This window comes from Carcharodon carcharias, chromosome 37 (genome assembly GCF_017639515.1).
Source record: "Carcharodon carcharias isolate sCarCar2 chromosome 37, sCarCar2.pri, whole genome shotgun sequence".
In the NCBI taxonomy this organism is placed as follows: domain Eukaryota; kingdom Metazoa; phylum Chordata; class Chondrichthyes; order Lamniformes; family Lamnidae; genus Carcharodon; species Carcharodon carcharias.
In genome coordinates, this window is record NC_054503.1 from 3530460 (window position 1) to 3550030 (window position 19571).

A 19571-nucleotide genomic window follows, 5' to 3' on the forward strand; every position below is an offset into this window, starting at 1 on the left:
GCAGAATGTAATAATGGCAGGGCCAGGGTAAGCACTCTGGAAAGTGACAGGTGGCCCTAGTGGGGGCAGATTGTGGGGGGTGGGGGGGGAGGAAGAAAGGGACGGTGGTGGGAAGAAAGGATCGAAACAGGCTGAAAGCTGGGGGTAAAACGATGAATAAAGATGGAAATCAATTTTAAAAATAGTTATGAAAATATGTGGGGGGAAAAAGAATTAAAAATTAAAAAATCAAAATGAATGAGAGATCAGAAAGGGGGTGGGGAGGAGGGAGTTCGTGGTCTGAAGTTGTTGAACTCAATGTTCAGTCTGGAAGGCTGTAAGGTGCCTAGTCGGAAGATGAGGGGCTGTTCCTCCCGTTTGCGTTGAGCTTCACTGGAACAATGCAGCAGGCCAAGGACGGACATGTGGGCATGAGAGCAGGGTGCAGTGTTGAAATGGCAAGCGACAGGGAGGTCTGGGTCATGCTTGTGGACAGACCGAAGGTGCCATTTCAACACCCCACCCTGCTCTCGTGCCGACATGTCCGTCCTTGGCCTGCTGCATTGTTCCAGTGAAGCTCAACGCAAACGGAAGGAACAGCACCTCATCTTCCGACTAGGCACCTTACAGACTTCCAGACTTAACATTGAGTTCAACAACTTCAGACCATGAACTCTCTCCTCCAACTCCATCCCTTTCTGATTCCCCGCCATCCCCCTTTTCTCATTCATTTTTATTTTTAAATTTGTATTTATTTATTCCCCCCCACTTATTTTCACAATTATTTTTAAAATTGATTTCCATCTTATTCATCATTTTACCCCCAGCTTTCAGCCTGTTTCGATCCTTTCTTCCCACCACCATCCCTTTCTCCCCCCCAATCTGCCCCCACTAGGGCCACCTGTCACTTTCCAGAGTGCTTACCCTGGCCCTGCCATTATCACATTCTGCTTTCCACTCCTAATGTCACCATCAGCACCTTCTTTCGCCAGTACCACCACTATTAACACCCCTTCGACCTTTTGCAATCTCTCCTTTGCCTCCACCTATCACTGGCCTTCTATCCAGCTTCACCTATCCCACCCGCCCTTAAACAGTATATATTTCACCACGATTCTACTTCCCTTCAGCTCTGAAGGGTCATACGGACTCGAAATGTCAACTCTGTCTCTCTCTTTCCACAGATGCCGTCAGACCTCCAGGGTTTTAGCTGTTCACCAAAAGCTACAAGGTCAAAAAGAGTACAAGGCCGGCTACAAACCTCCCCCCCCCACCCCCCCATCCAACCGCACCTTGAATGAACTCACCTCCCTTCCCCTGGATCTAATTCATTTAATAATCATAGCACAGATGAGCCGCTTCTAGACACTCATGGGAATCCCTGGCTCTTGACTGATCAAATGGCAAAGGTTAATTCGGGAAGGCACCGAACACGGAGACTTTGTTGGGAGTGTGTACAGAGGCAAAGTTAATGGCGTGGGAGGGAGCGCATAATCCTCCAAACCACAACCATCTACTCAAAACTTTCAAGCACCACCTGCCCCGCCATGAGGCAGAGTCTGCAGATCGCACACTGGGCTTATCAGCCCATCTCAGATCCCGTTGGGCCGGAGTGGAAGGAAGTCATCTTTCATCCTGAGGCACTGCCCAAGAGGCTTCCAGACATCAGCACCGAGCTCACCTTTCCCCAGCCCGTATCCATGTCCTGTGGCTCAAGGGAAAACCTCTGTATCCAGAGTGGGGAGAATGTGGAACTCGCTACCACAGGGAGCGGTCGAGGTGAATGGTATAAACGCATTTAAGGGGGAGGGTGGGAGAAGCTGGATAAACACACAAGGGAGAAAGGAATAGGATGAAGAGGTGCTGGGAGGAGGCTAGAGTGCTGCATGAAACACCAGCATGGAGCCGATGGGCCGAGTGGCCTGTTTCCGTGCTGGAAGATGTGTCTCCTTCCACGACTCGGGATTAACGTCCCCATTCCACTTAGTGGAGGAAGAAATTCTCATTGGCAGGCTTCCCGCTGCCAGGCTACATTCTCGTGCGCCATTTGTGCCTGTTTTGGTGAACAGCAGTGAAACAGTAGTAGGAGATGGCCGAGTGTTCACGTGTGAAGCTCGCCTGTCAAAGCACAAAGCCCTCACCCTCCCTCCAGCACCCACACCATGCCCCCCAACCCCCAGCACTTATACAACTCCATGAGCTGCCCTCACACAGCCACAGCAGAGATCCTTCAAAACGTCCCTGGGGCCTCAATCCTTTGGCACGAAGGGTCAGCTCCCCTGGACACACCAGCATTCAAAGATTTCAGGGGGTTCTCTGCATTTCCTCCCTTTTAAAAAGGGCTTGCAATCAAATTTGCTCCCTTCTCATTTTCGAACCCCTTAACCTTCTCCTGATTGATCGGTTTTCCCCACAGGGGAGAGGTAAAGGCATCCTGAAAGCCCACGTCCATTCATGGGCCAACTGCATTAACCACCTCCCCTCCACCAGCCATATTCGGCTACCTCCTCGAATACCACCAAACTGACCCGCCAGCTACCCTTCTCCCACAGACATTGCGTGGAAACTGGGGTACCTATTTCTTCAGGTTGCAAGGGGGGTTGTGTGGAGGTGCTGTCGACTGCAGGCGGCGGCGGTGGTGGTGGTGGTGGAGGTGGTGGTGGAGTGTCCCCCGTTGAATCCACCTGCGATCCAAATGCCGGATCCGTAGGCTCCGTGCTTGGTGCCGAGCTTGCTGTTGCCGTTAGCCTGGGCGGACTGCAGGAAAGGAGCAAGGTCAGTGCCATTCCAAAACTCGCACTCAGCTCCCTTCATGAGCGCGACCCTTCCCCCCCCCAACAACCTCCCCCCACCAACCCTTTTCCCTCCCCGCTACCCCGCCCAAAACACAGATTCGATCGCTTTCAAACCCTGGCCAGGTGTGAGCCTAGGACAATGAGCGGCGGTGGGGTTGCGTAACTGCGGAGTGCGTCACAAGTCGGGCAATTCCTGCCGATTCTTACTCAGTGGGATAAGTGATTAAGCGGACAGCTCTTCCTGAGAGCCGGGTGAGGAAAGGCTTTTTCAGCTGGGGGGGGGGGGGGGGGAGGAATGGGAACGATGGGCCAAATGGCTTCCCTCCATAAAATTTCTGATTCGGTGGAGTTGGATCGGCTGGTGCAAGTCAAGGCGGAAACAATTTCGCCAACCCAACCAGCAGAGGGGCCGGGAGATGAACCTTTCAGTCGTACCATTGGGCGCGTGTAGTTTTAAAAGAGAAAGAACCAGCGCTGTTTTCCTAGGAGATTGAGCCTCATTGGATACTTGCCCCGCTCTCACGGCAGCTCAGCCTACCTAATAGTAGCAACCACCGAGAGGTACTGGTGAATCTGGACCATGGCCGCGTCCAGCAGTGTGTGGATGTTCTGAAGACACTGGAGCCGCGCTTCCAGGTTCTGGCGTTCCTGGCCCTCCAACGCTTGCAGCTCCTCGTCCGTCAGTCCAGCAAATCCCGACGGTGGCATTGGCATTGGGGGCATTCCTGTAAAAGAAGGGGGTTTAAATTTTTTTTTTTTGAGGGATTCTGACTATATTCATAACCTCCGTTTCTTACTCCCTCTCTCCTCGTGCACCAGTCCTCGGCTGGGATGCAGTTTTTTTTTTTTTGCAGGTGCTGGTTTCCCTTCAGTGGCAGCCAGACAGTGCGGCCCACAACGGAGACCAAACCCGCAACCTGCACTGCACCTCGTGGCGCGACGGAACGATCCTTCCGAGACAACAGCGCAGCGAGAGGCAGGCGTGTGCCGTCAAGCGGACCGGCAGCTTAAGACACAACCAGCGCACATTAAGACATGGCACAACTGGAAGGTGGGCACAGCTGTCCGCTGGCAGTCAAATCGCACTGAACGCGCGCCCCCCGCCCCCCCCCCCACACCTCCCAATCGGCGTCTACTCTTACCAAACGGAGGCGGCGGCATTCCCACCCAAGGAGTCGACGGGAAGGGAGGAAAGGAGAAGGGAAATCCTGGGATTGAGCCAGCGGGAGGTGGTTCCAAACCGGTTGGGCCGTCGGTGCTTCGGGATCCTTCACCACTGGCAGCTAGAGTTGAAAAAGGGGTGGGGGGGGGAGAAAAATACAGATCAATTAGTGGAAAGGCTCACGCTTGCTGGCAGAGAGCGAAAAGCAGGAAGGGTTTCAGAAGAGTTTGGTCGACAGCGATGGGTTTCAGCACAGTCAACAGTCAGATGAGTTTCGGCTCTGTACCTGCCTTACACCCCCCTAAAAAGTAACCAACTGGCTGCAAAACACTTTGAAACTGCCAAAGTTTGCAAACTTTTAAGTTTTCACTCCTGATTAGACCCAGATAGCAGGGCGAGGGCTGGTGGTGGTGGTGGCGGAGAGAGTAACCGCTCCCTTGGATGTACATGACGCTCATTTCACAGCCTCACGGGTCATTATTTTTCATCTCTTCTCCCGCCAACCCCCACCGCCCAGGACAGGCTGATCTCCGGGCTTCCCTGGTCAAATGGGAGGAGCAGGAATATTACGAGTTAGGGTCGTGCAGGGTGATGGAGGCCTGTTAGGACTGTACTTCAGAGGGCTAGGGCTCCCATTCCCTCTTTTGAGGGCTTTTCCTTCCGTCTGTGCGTGGTTTTTAGAAGTCACTTTTAAAAACCTCAGCTTCTCTGCTCCCAGGCCCTTTCCAGCGTATTCCTCCCTTCCTCAGATGTTAAAGCACCGAGGGTTGAGACGAGTGGTGAAGTTGATGAGCTGCCCAGCCTCCTATCGGCCAACCCGCCACCACCTTTCCACCCTCCCACACCCCCTCACCCCGACCACCCACCCACCCCACCACAACCAGGGGTGCGGGTAACCGCAGATCCGCGTCCCATCGCTCATTCCAGAGAGTGGGTCTGGAGTTGCGATTTTGCTCCATGTATCAAACTGGGGGGGTGGGGGGGGCAGGGGGGGTGTCAACCTGGGTTCCGCAGATCGCACCGGCCACTTGGTTAGAAGGTCGCGAGTTCCAGGCCCCGTTCCAGAGTCCACAATCCGGGCTGGCACTCCCACAGCTCGTGCTGAAGCAGTGCCACATTGTCAGAGGTCTGTTTTAAAGTCAGGAACTCTCTCTCTCACACACACATCCACAGGACTTGGGAGTGAGGCCACTCGGCCCCTCGAGCCTGCCCGCCATTCAATAAGATCATGGCTGATCTGATTGTGGTCTCAGCTCCACTTTCCTGTGCCCCTCACCACCCCCGCCCCCCTTAATCCTCGACTCCCTCGAACAACAAAATTCTAACTCAGCCTTCAATAAATTTAGTGCCCCAGAAGGTACTGAAAGCTGGGTAAGAGAATTTCACACATTAATAACTCTCAAAAAAAATTTCTCATGCATCTTAAAAAGGGAGAGCTCTTATTCTTAAACTGTATCCCCGAGGTCTGGCCTCTCCCACATCCTCTGTATCCACCCTATCCAGTCCCTCAGGATCTTTTATGCTTCAGTAAGATCACCGCTCATTCGGCTGAACTACATAAGACCATAAGACATAGGAGCAGAAATTAAGCCTTTCGGCCCATCGAGTCTGCTCCGCCATTCAATCATGGCTGCTAAGTTTCTCAACCTCATTCTCCCGCCTTCGCCCCATAATTCCAATGGGTATAGGCCCAGCCTGTTCAACCTTTCCTCATACGATAAGCCCCTCATCCCAGGAGTGAGTCCAGTGAACTTTCTCTGGACTGCTTCGAAAGCAGATATCTCTTTTTCCCCCCCCCCCCCCAACCAAGAGGGAGACGAATCAGCGCAGTGCTTGAGATGTGATCTCACCAAGGCCCTGAGCTGCTGCAATACTACCACCGGAATGCAATTCTGAACAACTCTTTAACCTTGTGACTGCTTTCTCCCACTTGCTCTGGAGCCTGGCATTCCTCTGGATTCCATATGCACGTCAGACAAGGCTCGGGAAAGCTTAATCCCAGAGCCCTTCTTCCTTCGTCGTCTCTCAACTCTGGGCTGGCTTGTTAACGACATCACGTTGGATGCTATTGTCCCTCTGTGAGGTCAGAGGCTGCTGGCACCAGGGGGCAGTGGTGGGGGGAGAAACAAACTCCACGACCAATGCCTAGGACACAGGGACAACCAGCCGGGGCTCAGTGGGCAGCACGGCTCACAGCCAGGGGATCGCGAGTTCAAGACCCGCCTCCAGGCACCTGAGCGCAAAACCCAAAGTCGACTCCGAGGCAGCCTTTCAGATGAGACGCTAAACTGAGGCCCTCCCCCTCTGCAGACCGGAAATGATCCCACCGCCGGGGTTGGAAGACAAAGAGGGGAGCCCTCCTCCCCAGTTGCCCGTCCAGTATCTATCCCTCAACCAACACCAAAGCACACAGATTGCCTCATTGGTGGGATCTTGCTGTGCGCAAACTGGCTGCACCGCTCCCTACATTACAGCAGCGAGGCCCCAAACATAGGCATCTCTCATTGGTCACAAAGTGCTTTGGGGCGTGCGGGGTGGCGAGAGGGGTTGTTAAAAAACAGAGTCTTCTTCTCCTCCTCCTCCTCCTCCTCCACCCCCCCCCCACCCCCCAACCCAAATCTCTCTTCAAAGCAAGATGCACCCCATCACCCCAACAACCAAATCAGTACTTACAATTTGTCTGGCCCTCTGGGCCAGGGGGAGCTGGAGCATTTGGCTGCGGCACATTCGGGGCCCCACCAGGTGCCGGCGGGAAGAGGTTCTGGCCCAAGTGTCCCATAGGCGGCCAGAAAGGGAACATTCCCGGCGGGAAAGGCGGCATCATCCCCGGAGGCACTGGAAACATAACAAGAGTAAGGTGGCGTTGAGACCTGACAGAGCACTCACTCTCACAACTGTACAGGGTTGGGGAGTGAGGTTAAAATATACAGCTCTTCCAGGCCCCCTCCTGTCATAACTCTGCACCACCAGTCATCTCCTTATGGTCCCACCCGCATCTCCTCGCTCGTTACCTCTGCAAATTCCCCCAGCTCTACGTTAGCCTCAAGGGGGTAAGCAGCTTGCAGGTTTAGGCCCTGCTCCAGAGAGCGCAGCACACAATCCAGGTTCGTACTCCCACTGAGCGAGTGCTGCACTTTCAGAGCAGTCTTTCAGACAGGGGACTCTCCCACGTGGAGGTGATAGAACCCACAGCAGTATTTCGAAGTCGGGGGGTTGGGGGAGGGAGAAAATTCTCCCTGGCGTCCTAGCTCACAGTATCCCTTAATCAACAGCACTAAACATGTTTTAATCATTCGTTTACCTCACTGCTGATTGTGGGAGCTTGCTGTGCTGCTGTTGCCTACAATTCAGAAAATACTTCCTTGGTTGCACAGCATTTGGGGATGCAGAGAGGCTGAATAAGGTGCTATATAAACACAAGCTCTTATTTTCTACATTGTGGCCCTCACCCGCCCACCATTTTGAAGTTACCCACATGAACATACAACTTAAAAGCAGGAGTAGGCCATTCGGCCCCTCGAGCCTGCTCCGCCATGCAACAAGTTCACGGCCAATCTGATTGTGGCCTCAGCTCCACATTCCCGTCTGTCCCCAATGTCCTTGGCTGCTTGACTATCAAGGGAGTCAATCTACCTCTGCCTTTCATTGCCCCTGCCTCCACCATCCTCAGGGGGGAGAGAGAGTTCCAAAGATTCACGATTCCGAAATAATTTCTTCTCACCTCCGTCTTAAATGGGAGACCCCTTATTTTTAAAAACCGTGTCCCCGCTTTCTAGTCTCTCCCACAAGGGAGAACATCCTTTCAGCATCCACCCTGTCAAGTTCCCTCAGGATCTTCCATGTTTCAGTAAGATCACCTCACATTCTTCTAAACTGCCCAACCTTTTCCTCACGGGACAAACCCCTCGTCCCAGCCTCTGCTTTTCAGATTTCTGACTCCGACCGCTTGTGGGTCACACATCGGTGGCAGAGTTTGAGGAGGTCCCAGCCCTTTTCACTCTTGAACCTCAGTCCTAATGCTGCGTTCCGTCCCTTCCTAGAACATCCAGCTCAAGACCAAACTCTCAAACACGTCCCCCAATTACCCCGATGCGCCCTATTCACTCCCTCCACCACTGACGCACAGTAGCAGCAGTGTGTGTACCAGCTACAAGATGCACTGCAGGAATTCACCAAGGCTCCTTAGACAGCACCTTCCAAACCCATGACCTCTACCACCTAGAAGGACAAGGGCAGCAGACACATGGGAACACCACCACCTGCAAGTTCCCCTCCAAGTCACTCACCATCCTGACTTGGAAATATATCGGCCGTTCCTTCACTGTCGCTGGGTCAAAATCCTGGAACCCCCTCCCTAACAGCACTGTGGGTGTACCTACACCACACGGACTGCAGCGGCTCAAGAAGGCGGCTCACCCCCACCTTCTCAAGGGGCAATTAGGGATGGGCAATAAATGCTGGCCTAGCCAGCAACACCCACAAGCCGTGAACGAATAAATTTTAAAAAAGTTGTGGACTTCAAGTGTACAAAGGAACAGGAATAGCCACTGCCCTTCGAATCTGTTCTGGCCCATTCAACGAGATCATAGCTAACCTGTATCTTAACTCCATTACCTGCCTGGGTGCCATATCCCTTAATTGTATAGTGTACACAACACAGGAACAGGCCATTCAGCCCAACAGATCTGATGCTCCACGTGAGCCTCCTCCCATCATGCTACACCTCACCCTCCCAACATAATTCCCTGAATTGAAATCTATCAACCTCGGTTTTGGCGTTTTCAATTACGCAGCCCCCTCCTCCTCCTCTCTCCCCCCCCACCCCCCCCATCCTCCTCTCCCCCCCACCCACCCATCCTCCTCTCTCCTCCCGACCCCCCAACCCACCCCCCCTCCACTCCCCCCCACCCCCCCGTCCACTCTCCCCACCCCGCTCCAACCCCCCTCCTCTCTCCCCCACCAGCCTCAAGAAGCTTTTTGTGCAGGGAGAGCGTTCCAGACTTCCACTCCCTTGCGTGTGAAGAGATTCTTCCTACCATCACCCCTGAATGGCCTGGCTCTCATTTTAAGGTTGCGCCCCCTGGTTCTGAACTCTCTCTCACTCTCCCCCCACCCCACCCTCAACCCCAAGCACACCCCCACCAACACCTCAACCCACCAGAGGAGTCAGTTTCTCTCTATCCCGGTGAATTCTTCAATCATCTTCAACATCTCAAAGCCGATCCCTTCTTAATCTTCCATACCCGAGAGAGAGTGAAAGCCGGTTTCTACAACAAATAATTTGACCCCTTTTTAGGGCCGTTTTCATTCTGGTGAATCGGCACTGCACCCTCTCCAAGGCCAGCATATCCTTCCCGAGGCACAGTGCACCAAAGCTTCATGGTCAGAGAGAGAAAGTGGCACTGGGAGGTGGGATGGGGGGAGGAGCAGGGACAGGATTAGGGTGCGACTCACGATTGGGTTGCTGGGGAACCTGAGGGGTCTGCGGCACCTGTGGCTGAGGCTGCTGTGCTGGCGTCTGCGTGGGCAGTGTGACTCGCAGCACGTCCATGCGACACGTGGGGCACGTCTGCTGCCGCTGGAACCAGGAACGGAGACAACTGCGGGACAAGAGAAAAAACAGAAGGAAAAGGTGAGGATAGAAGGTTACAACCTAGCCGCTACAGCCAAGGCAGCGCTGGGGTCGATAGTCGCTCGGTACGTGCCTGATGGAGGTCTGTAAAACTGGTAAGGTGGGTGGGGCAGGCATGGGCAACGTAGTGGGAGAACCAAAGCGCAATACGCTCAGCCACTGACGTGGCTCAGGTCAGCACGATGCTACCTGCAGTCGAATCGCTGGGATGATTCACATCAGCCCTAGGCACTTTACAGCCTTCCGGACTGAATATTGAGTTCAACAACTTTAGATCGTGAACTCTCTCTTCCATCCCCACCCCCTTTCTCCAATAATTTATATAGATTTTTCTTTTCCCACCTAATTCCATTATTATTAAATGTATTTCCATCCATTGTTTCATCTCTACCTTTTAGCCTATTTCGATCCCTTCCCCCCCACCCCACCCCCACTAGGGCTATCTGTACCTTGCTCGTCCTGCTTTCTACCCTTAATGTCACCGTTAACACATTCCTTAGATACTATCACCACCGTCAACAGCCCTTTGTCCTTTTGTCTGTGACATCTTTTGGCAATCTCCACCTATCACTGGCCCTCTATCCAGCTCTACCTGTCCCACCCCCCCACCCCTTAAACCAGCTTATATTTCAGCTCTTTTCTATTTTTCCTTAGTTCTGTTGAAGATTCATACGGACTCGAAACGTTAACTGCGTCCCTCTCCACAGATGCTGTCAGACCTGCTCAGTTTTTCCCGGGTATTTTTGTTTTTGTTTCACATCAGTCCTGTGATGGCTGACATTGGTTCAGGGATTAAAACTGGACCCCGGATGCCAGGGAGAATGCCACTGCTCTTTTACACCCACCTCTGAGGCTAGTCAGGAACGGGGTGTACTGTCTCATCCAAAAGACAGTGCAGCACTCCCTCAGTACTGGCACTGGGAGTGTCAGCCTGGAGAAGAGGCTCAAGTCTCAGTGCAGCCCGAACCTTCAGACACAAGAGGAAAGAGTGCTACAACAGAGCGAGAAAATAGCAATGATTTGTGGTTTAATTTATGCTGGTTTGGCGGGTGTGGGGGGTTTGTGGAGAAAGAGTTGGGGTATTGCAAGGAGTTTCATTACCAACAGGCCAAGCAAGCTAGTCATAGACCCTGCATCCAATCACTGTCCATTGGTGCCCCAACCAACAAGTGGTGACGTACAGGAAGGAAAGATCAGGCAGGGCTATGATTCACCCCATGGTCAAATTTCCCACTGATGTCCATTGTTCAGCTCAAAGAATGGCCACTTGGATAAAGTGCAAGCTGACTTCCATGGAACTCAGAAAGGACAAGAGGGAAGTCGGGGGGGGGGGGGGGGGGGGGGGTGGTTGAGCTGCAAACAGTAAGAGCATAAGAAATAGGAGAAGGCCATTCAGCCCCTCGAGCCTGCTCCACCATTCAATGAGATCATGGCTGATCATCTACCTCAACTGCACTCTCCCACACTATCCCTCAATTCCATCAGCATCTTAAAAAATCTATTCATCTCAGTCAGAGCATCCATAGCTCTCTGGGGTAGAGAATTCCAAAGATTCACCCCCCCCCCACCCAGAATGAATGAGGAAATTTCTCCCCATCTCAGTCCAAAATGGCCGACTCCTGATCTCAAGACTAAACCCTAGCTCTGGACACTCTCACAAGGGTCAAAGAATAACAACTACCGATTTTGTTTTCCTTTGACGCTGGCTTAGAGGGGAATATTGGTCAGGAAAACCCTGAGAATGCCTCTTCATCCAGCGCATCATGGGATCTTTGACCATCGATCTGCACAGGCCAATGGGCCTGGGTTAGAACGTCTGATGGAAAGGAAGCCTCTCAAAATTGGAAGAGGAACTTACTTAAATCGATGAAAAAGTTTTATTTTGGTTTTTATCCTCAGTTTGATGGGGTGAAGCTTTTACGCTCTGCGGCCCTGGATTCATTTGAATCGCGCACGGATGGGTTGCGACAGGGAGTGTTCGCAGCCTGACTATCAGCCCACACTCACCTGGTATGGAAGATGTGGTTACATGGCAGGCGTTTGGCTCCAGTTACCATCTCCTCGCGGCAGATGATGCAGACGTTGTCAGTCTGCTGGAGTTCCTCCGGGCTGGCGTCGGGGTACCTGCGAGGGGGGAGGAACAGACCACGTTAACCAGCTACTGGTACAGACAGGAGGTTACATTCTGCCAGGTGAGCTGTGGAACAGCACGAGACACAGTACGGGCAGTAACATTCCAACGACCGACCCCAGGCACCTCCTCCTCCCAACCCTACCCAAGAGCGAGCGGCAAACACAAGGCAGAATGTGATGCAGCCACAAGAAAACTACTGACCAGTCAGTGTCAGAAGGAAACAAGAGTTTGTGGAATAAAAAGCAGCAAGCCACGAATGCCTCCAGGTGACAACATGAAGCAAAGACCCAGTGTCAGTGTCAACCCGGTGAAGCCACAACACAGGGCTACTTGCGTGCCAAACAGAATGTGATAGGCAGAGCTAAGGGATCTCACAACTAACGGATCAGATCTAAGCTCTGCAGTCCTGCCACATCCAGTCGTGAACGGTGGTGGACAATTAAACAACTCACTGGAAGGGGAAGCTCCACAATTATCCCCATTCTCGATGATGGGGGAGCCCCACACATCAGTGCAAAAGATGAAGTTGAAGCATTTGCTACGACCTTCAGCCAGAAGTGCCGAGTGGATGATCTGTCTCGGCCTCCTCCAGAGGTCCCCAGCATCACAGGTGCCAGTCTTCAGCCAATTTAATTCACTCCATGTGATATCAAGAAACAGCTGAAGGCACTGGATAGTGCAAAGGCTATGGGCCCTGACAATATTTCAGCAATAGTTCTGAAGATTTGTGCTCCAGAATTTGCCATGCCCCTAGCCAAGCTGTTCCACTACAGCTACAACACTGGAATCTACTGAATAATATAGAAAATTGCTCGAGTATGTCCTGTGCACAAAAACTAGGACAAATCCAACCCAGCCAATTACCATCCCATTAGTCTACTCTTGATCAAAGTGATGGAAGGGGTCAGTGACAGTGCTATCAAGGAGCACTTACTCAGCAATGACCTGCTCACTGACCTAGGACCACTCAGCTCCTGACCTCATCACAGCCTTGGTACTGTGCGGTGAGAGCAAGGTGAGGCAGCATTTGACTGAGTCTGACATCAAGGAGCCCTGGCAAAATTGAAGTCAGCAGGAATCAGGGGGAAAACTCTCCACTGGTTGAAGTTATACCTGGCACACCTATAAACGGAAGATGGTTGTGGTTATTTGAGGCCAATCATCTCAGCCCCAGTACCCTGAGGAACTCCAACCACAGTGTCGTGTCCTAGGCCCAACCACCTTCAGCTGCTTCAATGACCACCCCTCCATCATAAGGTCAGAAATGGGATGTTCACAGATGATTGCACAATGTTCAGTACCAATCACAGCTCCTCAGATACTGAAGCAGTCCTCGTCCATATGCAGCAAGACCTGGATAACATTCAGGCTTAGACTGATAAGTGGAAGTAACATTCATGCCACAAAAGTGCTGGGCAATGACCATCGCCAACGAGAAAATCTAACCATTTCCCTGTGACATTCAATGGCATTACCATCGGTGAATTCCCCAACTGTCAATATCCTGGGGGGGACTTGCAATTGACCAGAAGCCGAACTGGACCAGCCACATAGAGCAGGTCAGAAGATGGGAGATCAGTCCGAGTTACTCTCCACAGGAGTATGGTGCATAGTGGTGCTCCCCGAGGATCAGCACCAGGACCACTGCCAATTTTATTCATTCATGGGCCGTGGGCATCACTGGCTAGGCCAACGTTTATTACCCATCCCTAATTGCCCCTTGAGAAGGTGGTGGTGAGCCACCTTCTTGAACCGCTGCAGTCGGTGTGCTATAGGTACACCCACAGTGCTGTTAGAGAGGGACATAATATATAAATATAACATATTATAATATATATAGGACTTTGATATTAGAATGTAGAATAAAATTTCAAAATCTGATGTTACCAAACTTGGAGGGGTAGGAAACAGTGAGAATGATACCAGTTGACGGCAACATGGCATAGATAGGCCAGCAGAATGGGCAGATGGAATTTTAACAGAATTGTGGGATGATGCATTTTGGCCGAAGTGATAGGAAGAGACAATATATACTTAATCATCCAATTTTAAATTAGCAGAGTAGATCGAGAGGGTGGTTAGCAATGCATATAGAATCTTAGGCTTCATAAATAGAAGCGCTGAGTACAAAAGCAGGGAAGTCACACTGAACCTTTATAAACCTCTGGTTAGGCCACATGGAGAATAGTGTGTCCAGCTCTGGTCACCACATTTTAAGAAGGGTGTGAGAGTATTCACAGAGAACCAGCATGCACTGTGTCAAATGGCCTCCTTCTGTGTTGTAATAACTACAACTCTATGACCTCCTGACTCCCCAAAACCTGTCCACCATCTACAAGGCACAAGTCAGGAGTGTGATGGAATACTCCCCACTTGCCTGGATAAGTGCAGCTCCCACAACACTCAAGAAGCTCAACACCATCCAGGAAAAGCAGCCCGTTTGATTGGCACCCCATCCACCAACTTCAACACTGACTCCCTCCAACAGTGGCAGCAGTGTGTGTACCATCAACAAGATGCACTGCAGCAACTCACCAAGGCTCCTTCGACAGCACCTTCCAAACCCACAACCTCTACCGCCTGGAAGGACAAGGGCAGCAGGCACATGGGAACACCACCACCTGCAAGTTCCCCCACAAGCCACACACCATCCTGACTTGGGACAAAATCCTGGAACGCTCTCCCTAACAGCACCGTGGGTGTATCTACACCACAGGGGTTGCAGCGGTTCAAAGCGGCCCACATCCCATGGGCAAATAAAACATTCATAGGGGCCAGAGAGAACAGCTGAAATCAAACGCAAACTTCTGTCCCACTACCACACAGGGAGACAACAAAAAGGGCAAGAGAGCAAAGGCAAAGTCACCAAGCTCAGTACTCACAGTGTGTTCATGTTGCGAATAGCTCGTCTCGACATGATGGCATCAGTTACCGCCTTCTTGAATTGCCTGAAGAGGGAAACGAGGAGAGGGTTACATCGTACAACTGCGGCAAACTTCTGTTGGGAGGCCATTCTCGCCGCACTATCACTATTCGCGACGCATTGATCCCACATTGCAAAAAAAAAATGCTGGAGGTTGTCAGGTTAGGGTGGGGTTAATAATACTATTGGAAAAGTAGACAAGTGGGTGGCATTTAAAATGTCTAGGTCTCACGTGTAATTTGACTTGGTCCTCACAGCAGAGACTACCCTTCTCCAAGGCTGGAATCTTGATCCGTATTTGCAAAGTTTTTTCTAACACACCCCCCCACCCCACACAATCCTGACCAGGATACAAGGCAAAAAATTAACATCCGGTTAAAAGTAATCCTCTCCTCCAAACCCTCCCTCTTTATATTACTCTGTTTAACTCCTCTCTCTCTGGACTTTCATCAAAACATCCCATGCCCACCATTTGGTCTACTGCATTCGCTGCTCCCAATGTGGTCTCCTCTACACTGGAGAGGCCAAACGCAGATTGGGTGACCGCTTTGCGGAACACTTTCGGTCTGAACGCAAGCATTACCTAGACCTTCCCGTCGCTTGACAATTCAACACACCATCCTGCTCTCCTGCTCACATGTCCGTCCTTGGCCTGCTGCATTGTTCCAGTGAAATTCAACGCGCACAGGAGGAACAGGACCTCATCTTCCGATAAGGAACTTTACAGCCTTCCGGACTTAACACTGAGTTCAACAACTCCAGATTATGAACACTCTCCTCCATCCTCACCCCTTCTTGATCCCCTTCTTTCCCACCTATTTCTATTATTATTTTTAAATTTATTTCCATTCATTGTTTTATCCCCAACTTTTAGCCTATTTCAATCTTTTCTCCCACGAGGGCCATCTGTCACTTGCTTATCCTTTCTACTGTTAATGTCACCAATAGCGCCTCCTTTAGCCAGTATCACAATCAACACCCCTTCAACCTTCTGTTTATGACATCTTTTGCAATCTCTCCTTTGCCCCCACCTATCACTGGCCTTCTATCCAGCTTCACCTGTCCCACCCCACCTTAATCAGTATATATTTCACCACATTTTTACTTCTCTTTAGTTCTGAAGAGTCATACAGACTTGAAACATTAACTCTGTCTTTCTCTCCACAGATGCTGCCAGACCTGCTGAGTTTTTCCAGCAATTTTTGTTTTTGTTTGAAAACGCAGCAGCTGGTTGGATGGTTTTGCGAGATCCTGCTGTGCCTCAAGGGGCTGCAGTGTTTGCTTATCTGACAGCAGGGACTGCAACTCAAAGTTGCATACTGTACACAAGGCACATTGGAATGTTGGAGAAACACCACACAGTATTAATAATCAGGTTTCAATCACACTGCCGCCAACTCTAACCCAATCTTTCCCAGTTCCTCACCTCTGCACTTCCTCCTACGTTGTGCAGGAGGAAGGAGCTAAATATTGTGCTTTCCTTTTGCATGAGCACTTACCTCATCGTCAGGTACATGGGGCGGATGGCAAACAGAGGGAACGTATGAACCTTGATCATTATGGTCATGAAAGCCATGTAGAGCAGCACCTTAATGAACCCTGAAACAGATGGAAAAACCTTTAGCAACAAGAGCTGCTGGCAGGAAGCATTAGAGATTACATTATTGAACAGCCTGGATTTAAGAAAAAGGCCCTTCCATATGAAAGTTATCACACAGTCTTCACTGCATTATCTCCGTGTTAGGACGCAGCAGTTGGTAAAAGCTGAGTTATTTAAAATCCCAGAGGGAAACTTTAAACAACTGTCATAACCTATATTTTCAATTGGTATGTTTGACACACAACTCTGAATTCAGAAATGAAATCACCAAGCCTCCAGAGGTTTTTTTTATATATATAAATTAAACATTTATTAATTTAACAAGAAATTAAACACATACACGTCTACAATTACTACCATAATAACCAAATTACTACCATAATAACTACTGAACAAATCACTAAATTAATCACTCCCAGGTAATCTTCCCCAAGGCAACAATAACCCATAGACTTAAACAGACATCAGGCAAAGCACATTTTATCTTACGAGTTCAAAATCAGGTTCCTTTCAACTTGGTTCCTTCGCAGACAGTAGGTGGCTTACAGGCAGCTTAGATCTTCCATGCCTCCGATTCACACACAAAACTCTGTTCTGTATATGCCTAGCCTTCCCTTTGAATGTAAATTCTCAATGTATCGCCAGGCCCTTTGAACTCCACCTCTAACAATAAAGCCCCTTTCATAGTGCCAATTTTATTGGTAATATAAACATTTTGCTTGGCGTCTCCTAGCTAGGGGAAAGATTTCACCCCCAGCCTTTGAATGGTTAATTCAACAAAATGTAAATATACCCTCTGTTTAACATCTCAAAACTACTGTACATCAAAGCACCTAGACTAGCTGGCTTTAATCCAATTAAGACACACCCAAGTCCAATTTAAAATAATTTCCAACATTATATGCATTACTATCTTCATGAAACCCTGTCAGAGCTCAGTGTACAACACCTCTTCAAGAGGTTTCTGAATCTACTCACACTAGTTCAAGATACGAGCAAGAGTTTCCATAAATCGTCCGCGCCCCTCTAATGATTTACAAGGCCCATCAGAGTCGCCTGCTCCCCCACATTTTACCCTGCACCGCAGAACCACCCACCCCTCCCCCCCCGACTAAGCCCGTACCTGTCAGAAGCTCGGTGTAAAGCATATACACAGCCTTGTTGTCCCAGGGATTCTCGCTCTGAAGATCGATGGTGTGTAGAATGTACTTGATGAATATGGTCAACACCATGGTGAGGAGGATAGCATACTGCAAGGAGACACGTGACAGAGGTTACAGCCCCCATGACCATGCTGATGGGATCTCCATCACTGCCAATACTCTCACTATCCCAACTCGGGACACAAATCGGCGATCCTTCAACATCACTGTCTGGACCCCACAGTTCCTTACCTATTGTCCGGAGACAGTGGCGTTCACGCAACGTGAGAAGGGCAAACAACAAAGTCACCTACATCCCAGAACCCAGAATCGTTCCCCCCAAGGCTGGGGTGGGGCAGTTTACAAATACAAGCAAGTCTACAGGTCAGAATTAAACCTTCCAATCCACATCTCTATAATGGGCCCTGCTTTAAATCCTGCTCACCATTCACAAAGCCCTCATTTTATGGAATCGTTGATGATCTTCCGGTGCAACTGTTAAACCCGCCAGCTGACAGGAAAACCCACGTCCACCATCTGCTACATCAATGAGGGAGAGGGTGAAGGTGGGGGGAGGGTGGGGAGGGAAGAGAGAGAATCAGGCTGGCTGGCTTCCTCCTGGCTGAACTGAAGCAACACTTGGTGGAAAGAGCACATCACTCTCTATGGTCACCGTTCTTTGGCAGAGTTCGGACATTACTAAGTACTTGCTCGAGATAAGAGGTGGAATTTTAGTGCAGTGCCCCAGCACACTTAACTTTCTAGAGGGGAAACCACCAAGACACAGAGTCAGGCGGGAAGACATTTCTTTTTCTTTGCTAGTAACAAGGACGATATTAGGACCACAGTTACATTGGCGGGGCTGCTTTGAAGAAAACTTTTCAAAATGCATTCATTCTCTGCTGGCCCACTGGTCATCAGCCACTGTCACCCCCATGTGTTCCCATCAGGCAAGCCTTACCTCGAAGCCAAACACCAACTGGACTGAGGCTCCCCGGGTCATGATGCTGTGACAGGCGTGGTTCACAAACAGCAGATCCAGCAGAGCCAGCAAGCCCATGAGTGCTGCAAGAGAAACAAATACTTCAGCCAGGCACTAACTTTTGGATGATGCAAATGGAGCTCACCCTATTTCAGGCACTCGCAACAGGACCAACACACTCACAGGGCAGGGGTTTGATACAGAGCGAAGCTCCCCCTACACTGTCCCCATCAAACACTCCCAGGACAGGTACAGCACGGGGTTAGATACAGAATAAAGCTCCCGCTACACTGACCCCATCAAACACTCCCAGGACAGGTAAAGCACGGGGTTAGATACAGTGTAAAGCTCCCTCTACACTGTCCCCATCAAACACTCCCAGGACAGGTACAGCACGGGGTTAGATACAGAGTAAAGCTCACTCTACACTGTCCCCATCAAACACTCCCAGGACAGGTATAGCACGGGGTTAGATACAGAGTAAGTTTCCCTCTACACTGTCCCCATCAGACACTCCCAGGGCAGGTACAGCACAGGGTTAGATTTGATTCAGAACAGCCACCCCTTCCATAATGGTAACATTTACATCTTTCCCAATGCTTTTGCGACATATGTGCCCAGAGCTTTTATCACATTGTGTAGTGGATTTCAGATCACCCAGCAAGTCAAAATCAACTGCAAGCATTTGATTGTCTCAGCTAGTCATACATTTCACTGTTGTCTTTTACTTATCTCACATTCCTCTCTGTCACTGGACAGAGGTGACCTGTTACAATCGGTCAATCATTCCACTAACATCCTTGCTCTGCTTTCTGCTAATCCCTCCGTTTATCCTAACAATATTGCTTGCCGCTGCTTATTTGACCGCTGTTGTTTGAAATAAAAAGCAAAGTGTGACCAATCTCCTGTTTGCAGGCAGGGTTAACTGAAGGGCCAGCAGTTGGATCACAGGCGGAGAATCAAGGCAGCACGCAGTACCCCTTTGAGGTGACCTACGCAGCAGCAGCGCCACCAAAGATGCAAGGCTGCTGCTTTAACTGCAGCGTTTGATTTAAAAAGGTGCCCTCGAGGCGCAGAGGTCCCCACTCTGCGACCTGCGGCAAACATCGTTGAGGACACATCAGCTTAAATTAACAGCTGTGAAGAGGAGACGGTGGGTGGGGGGGGGGGGAGAGATCCCTGCACTGCAACATTTAGTAACGTCTATGCAAATCCAGAGCAT

The 19571-nt window shown here is 50.5% G+C and overlaps 1 protein-coding gene across 3 annotated transcripts in view; it reads right to left on the bottom strand.

The window, feature by feature from the left end:
• syvn1 (synovial apoptosis inhibitor 1, synoviolin) overlaps nucleotides 1-19571 on the bottom strand; it is a 44915-nt gene that overhangs the window by 7701 nt on the left and 17643 nt on the right. For all 3 annotated transcript variants that reach the window (XM_041179949.1, XM_041179947.1, XM_041179948.1), the window contains exons 6-15: nucleotides 18329-18432; nucleotides 17349-17475; nucleotides 16125-16224; nucleotides 14585-14650; nucleotides 11576-11692; nucleotides 9391-9536; nucleotides 6610-6771; nucleotides 3917-4057; nucleotides 3313-3499; nucleotides 2555-2736 (exon numbers count right to left, since the gene is read on the bottom strand). In XM_041179949.1, coding sequence (XP_041035883.1) covers nucleotides 2555-2736; nucleotides 3313-3499; nucleotides 3917-4057; nucleotides 6610-6771; nucleotides 9391-9536; nucleotides 11576-11692; nucleotides 14585-14650; nucleotides 16125-16224; nucleotides 17349-17475; nucleotides 18329-18432 — 1332 coding nt within the window. The remainder of the gene's footprint in view (nucleotides 1-2554; nucleotides 2737-3312; nucleotides 3500-3916; nucleotides 4058-6609; nucleotides 6772-9390; nucleotides 9537-11575; nucleotides 11693-14584; nucleotides 14651-16124; nucleotides 16225-17348; nucleotides 17476-18328; nucleotides 18433-19571) is intronic.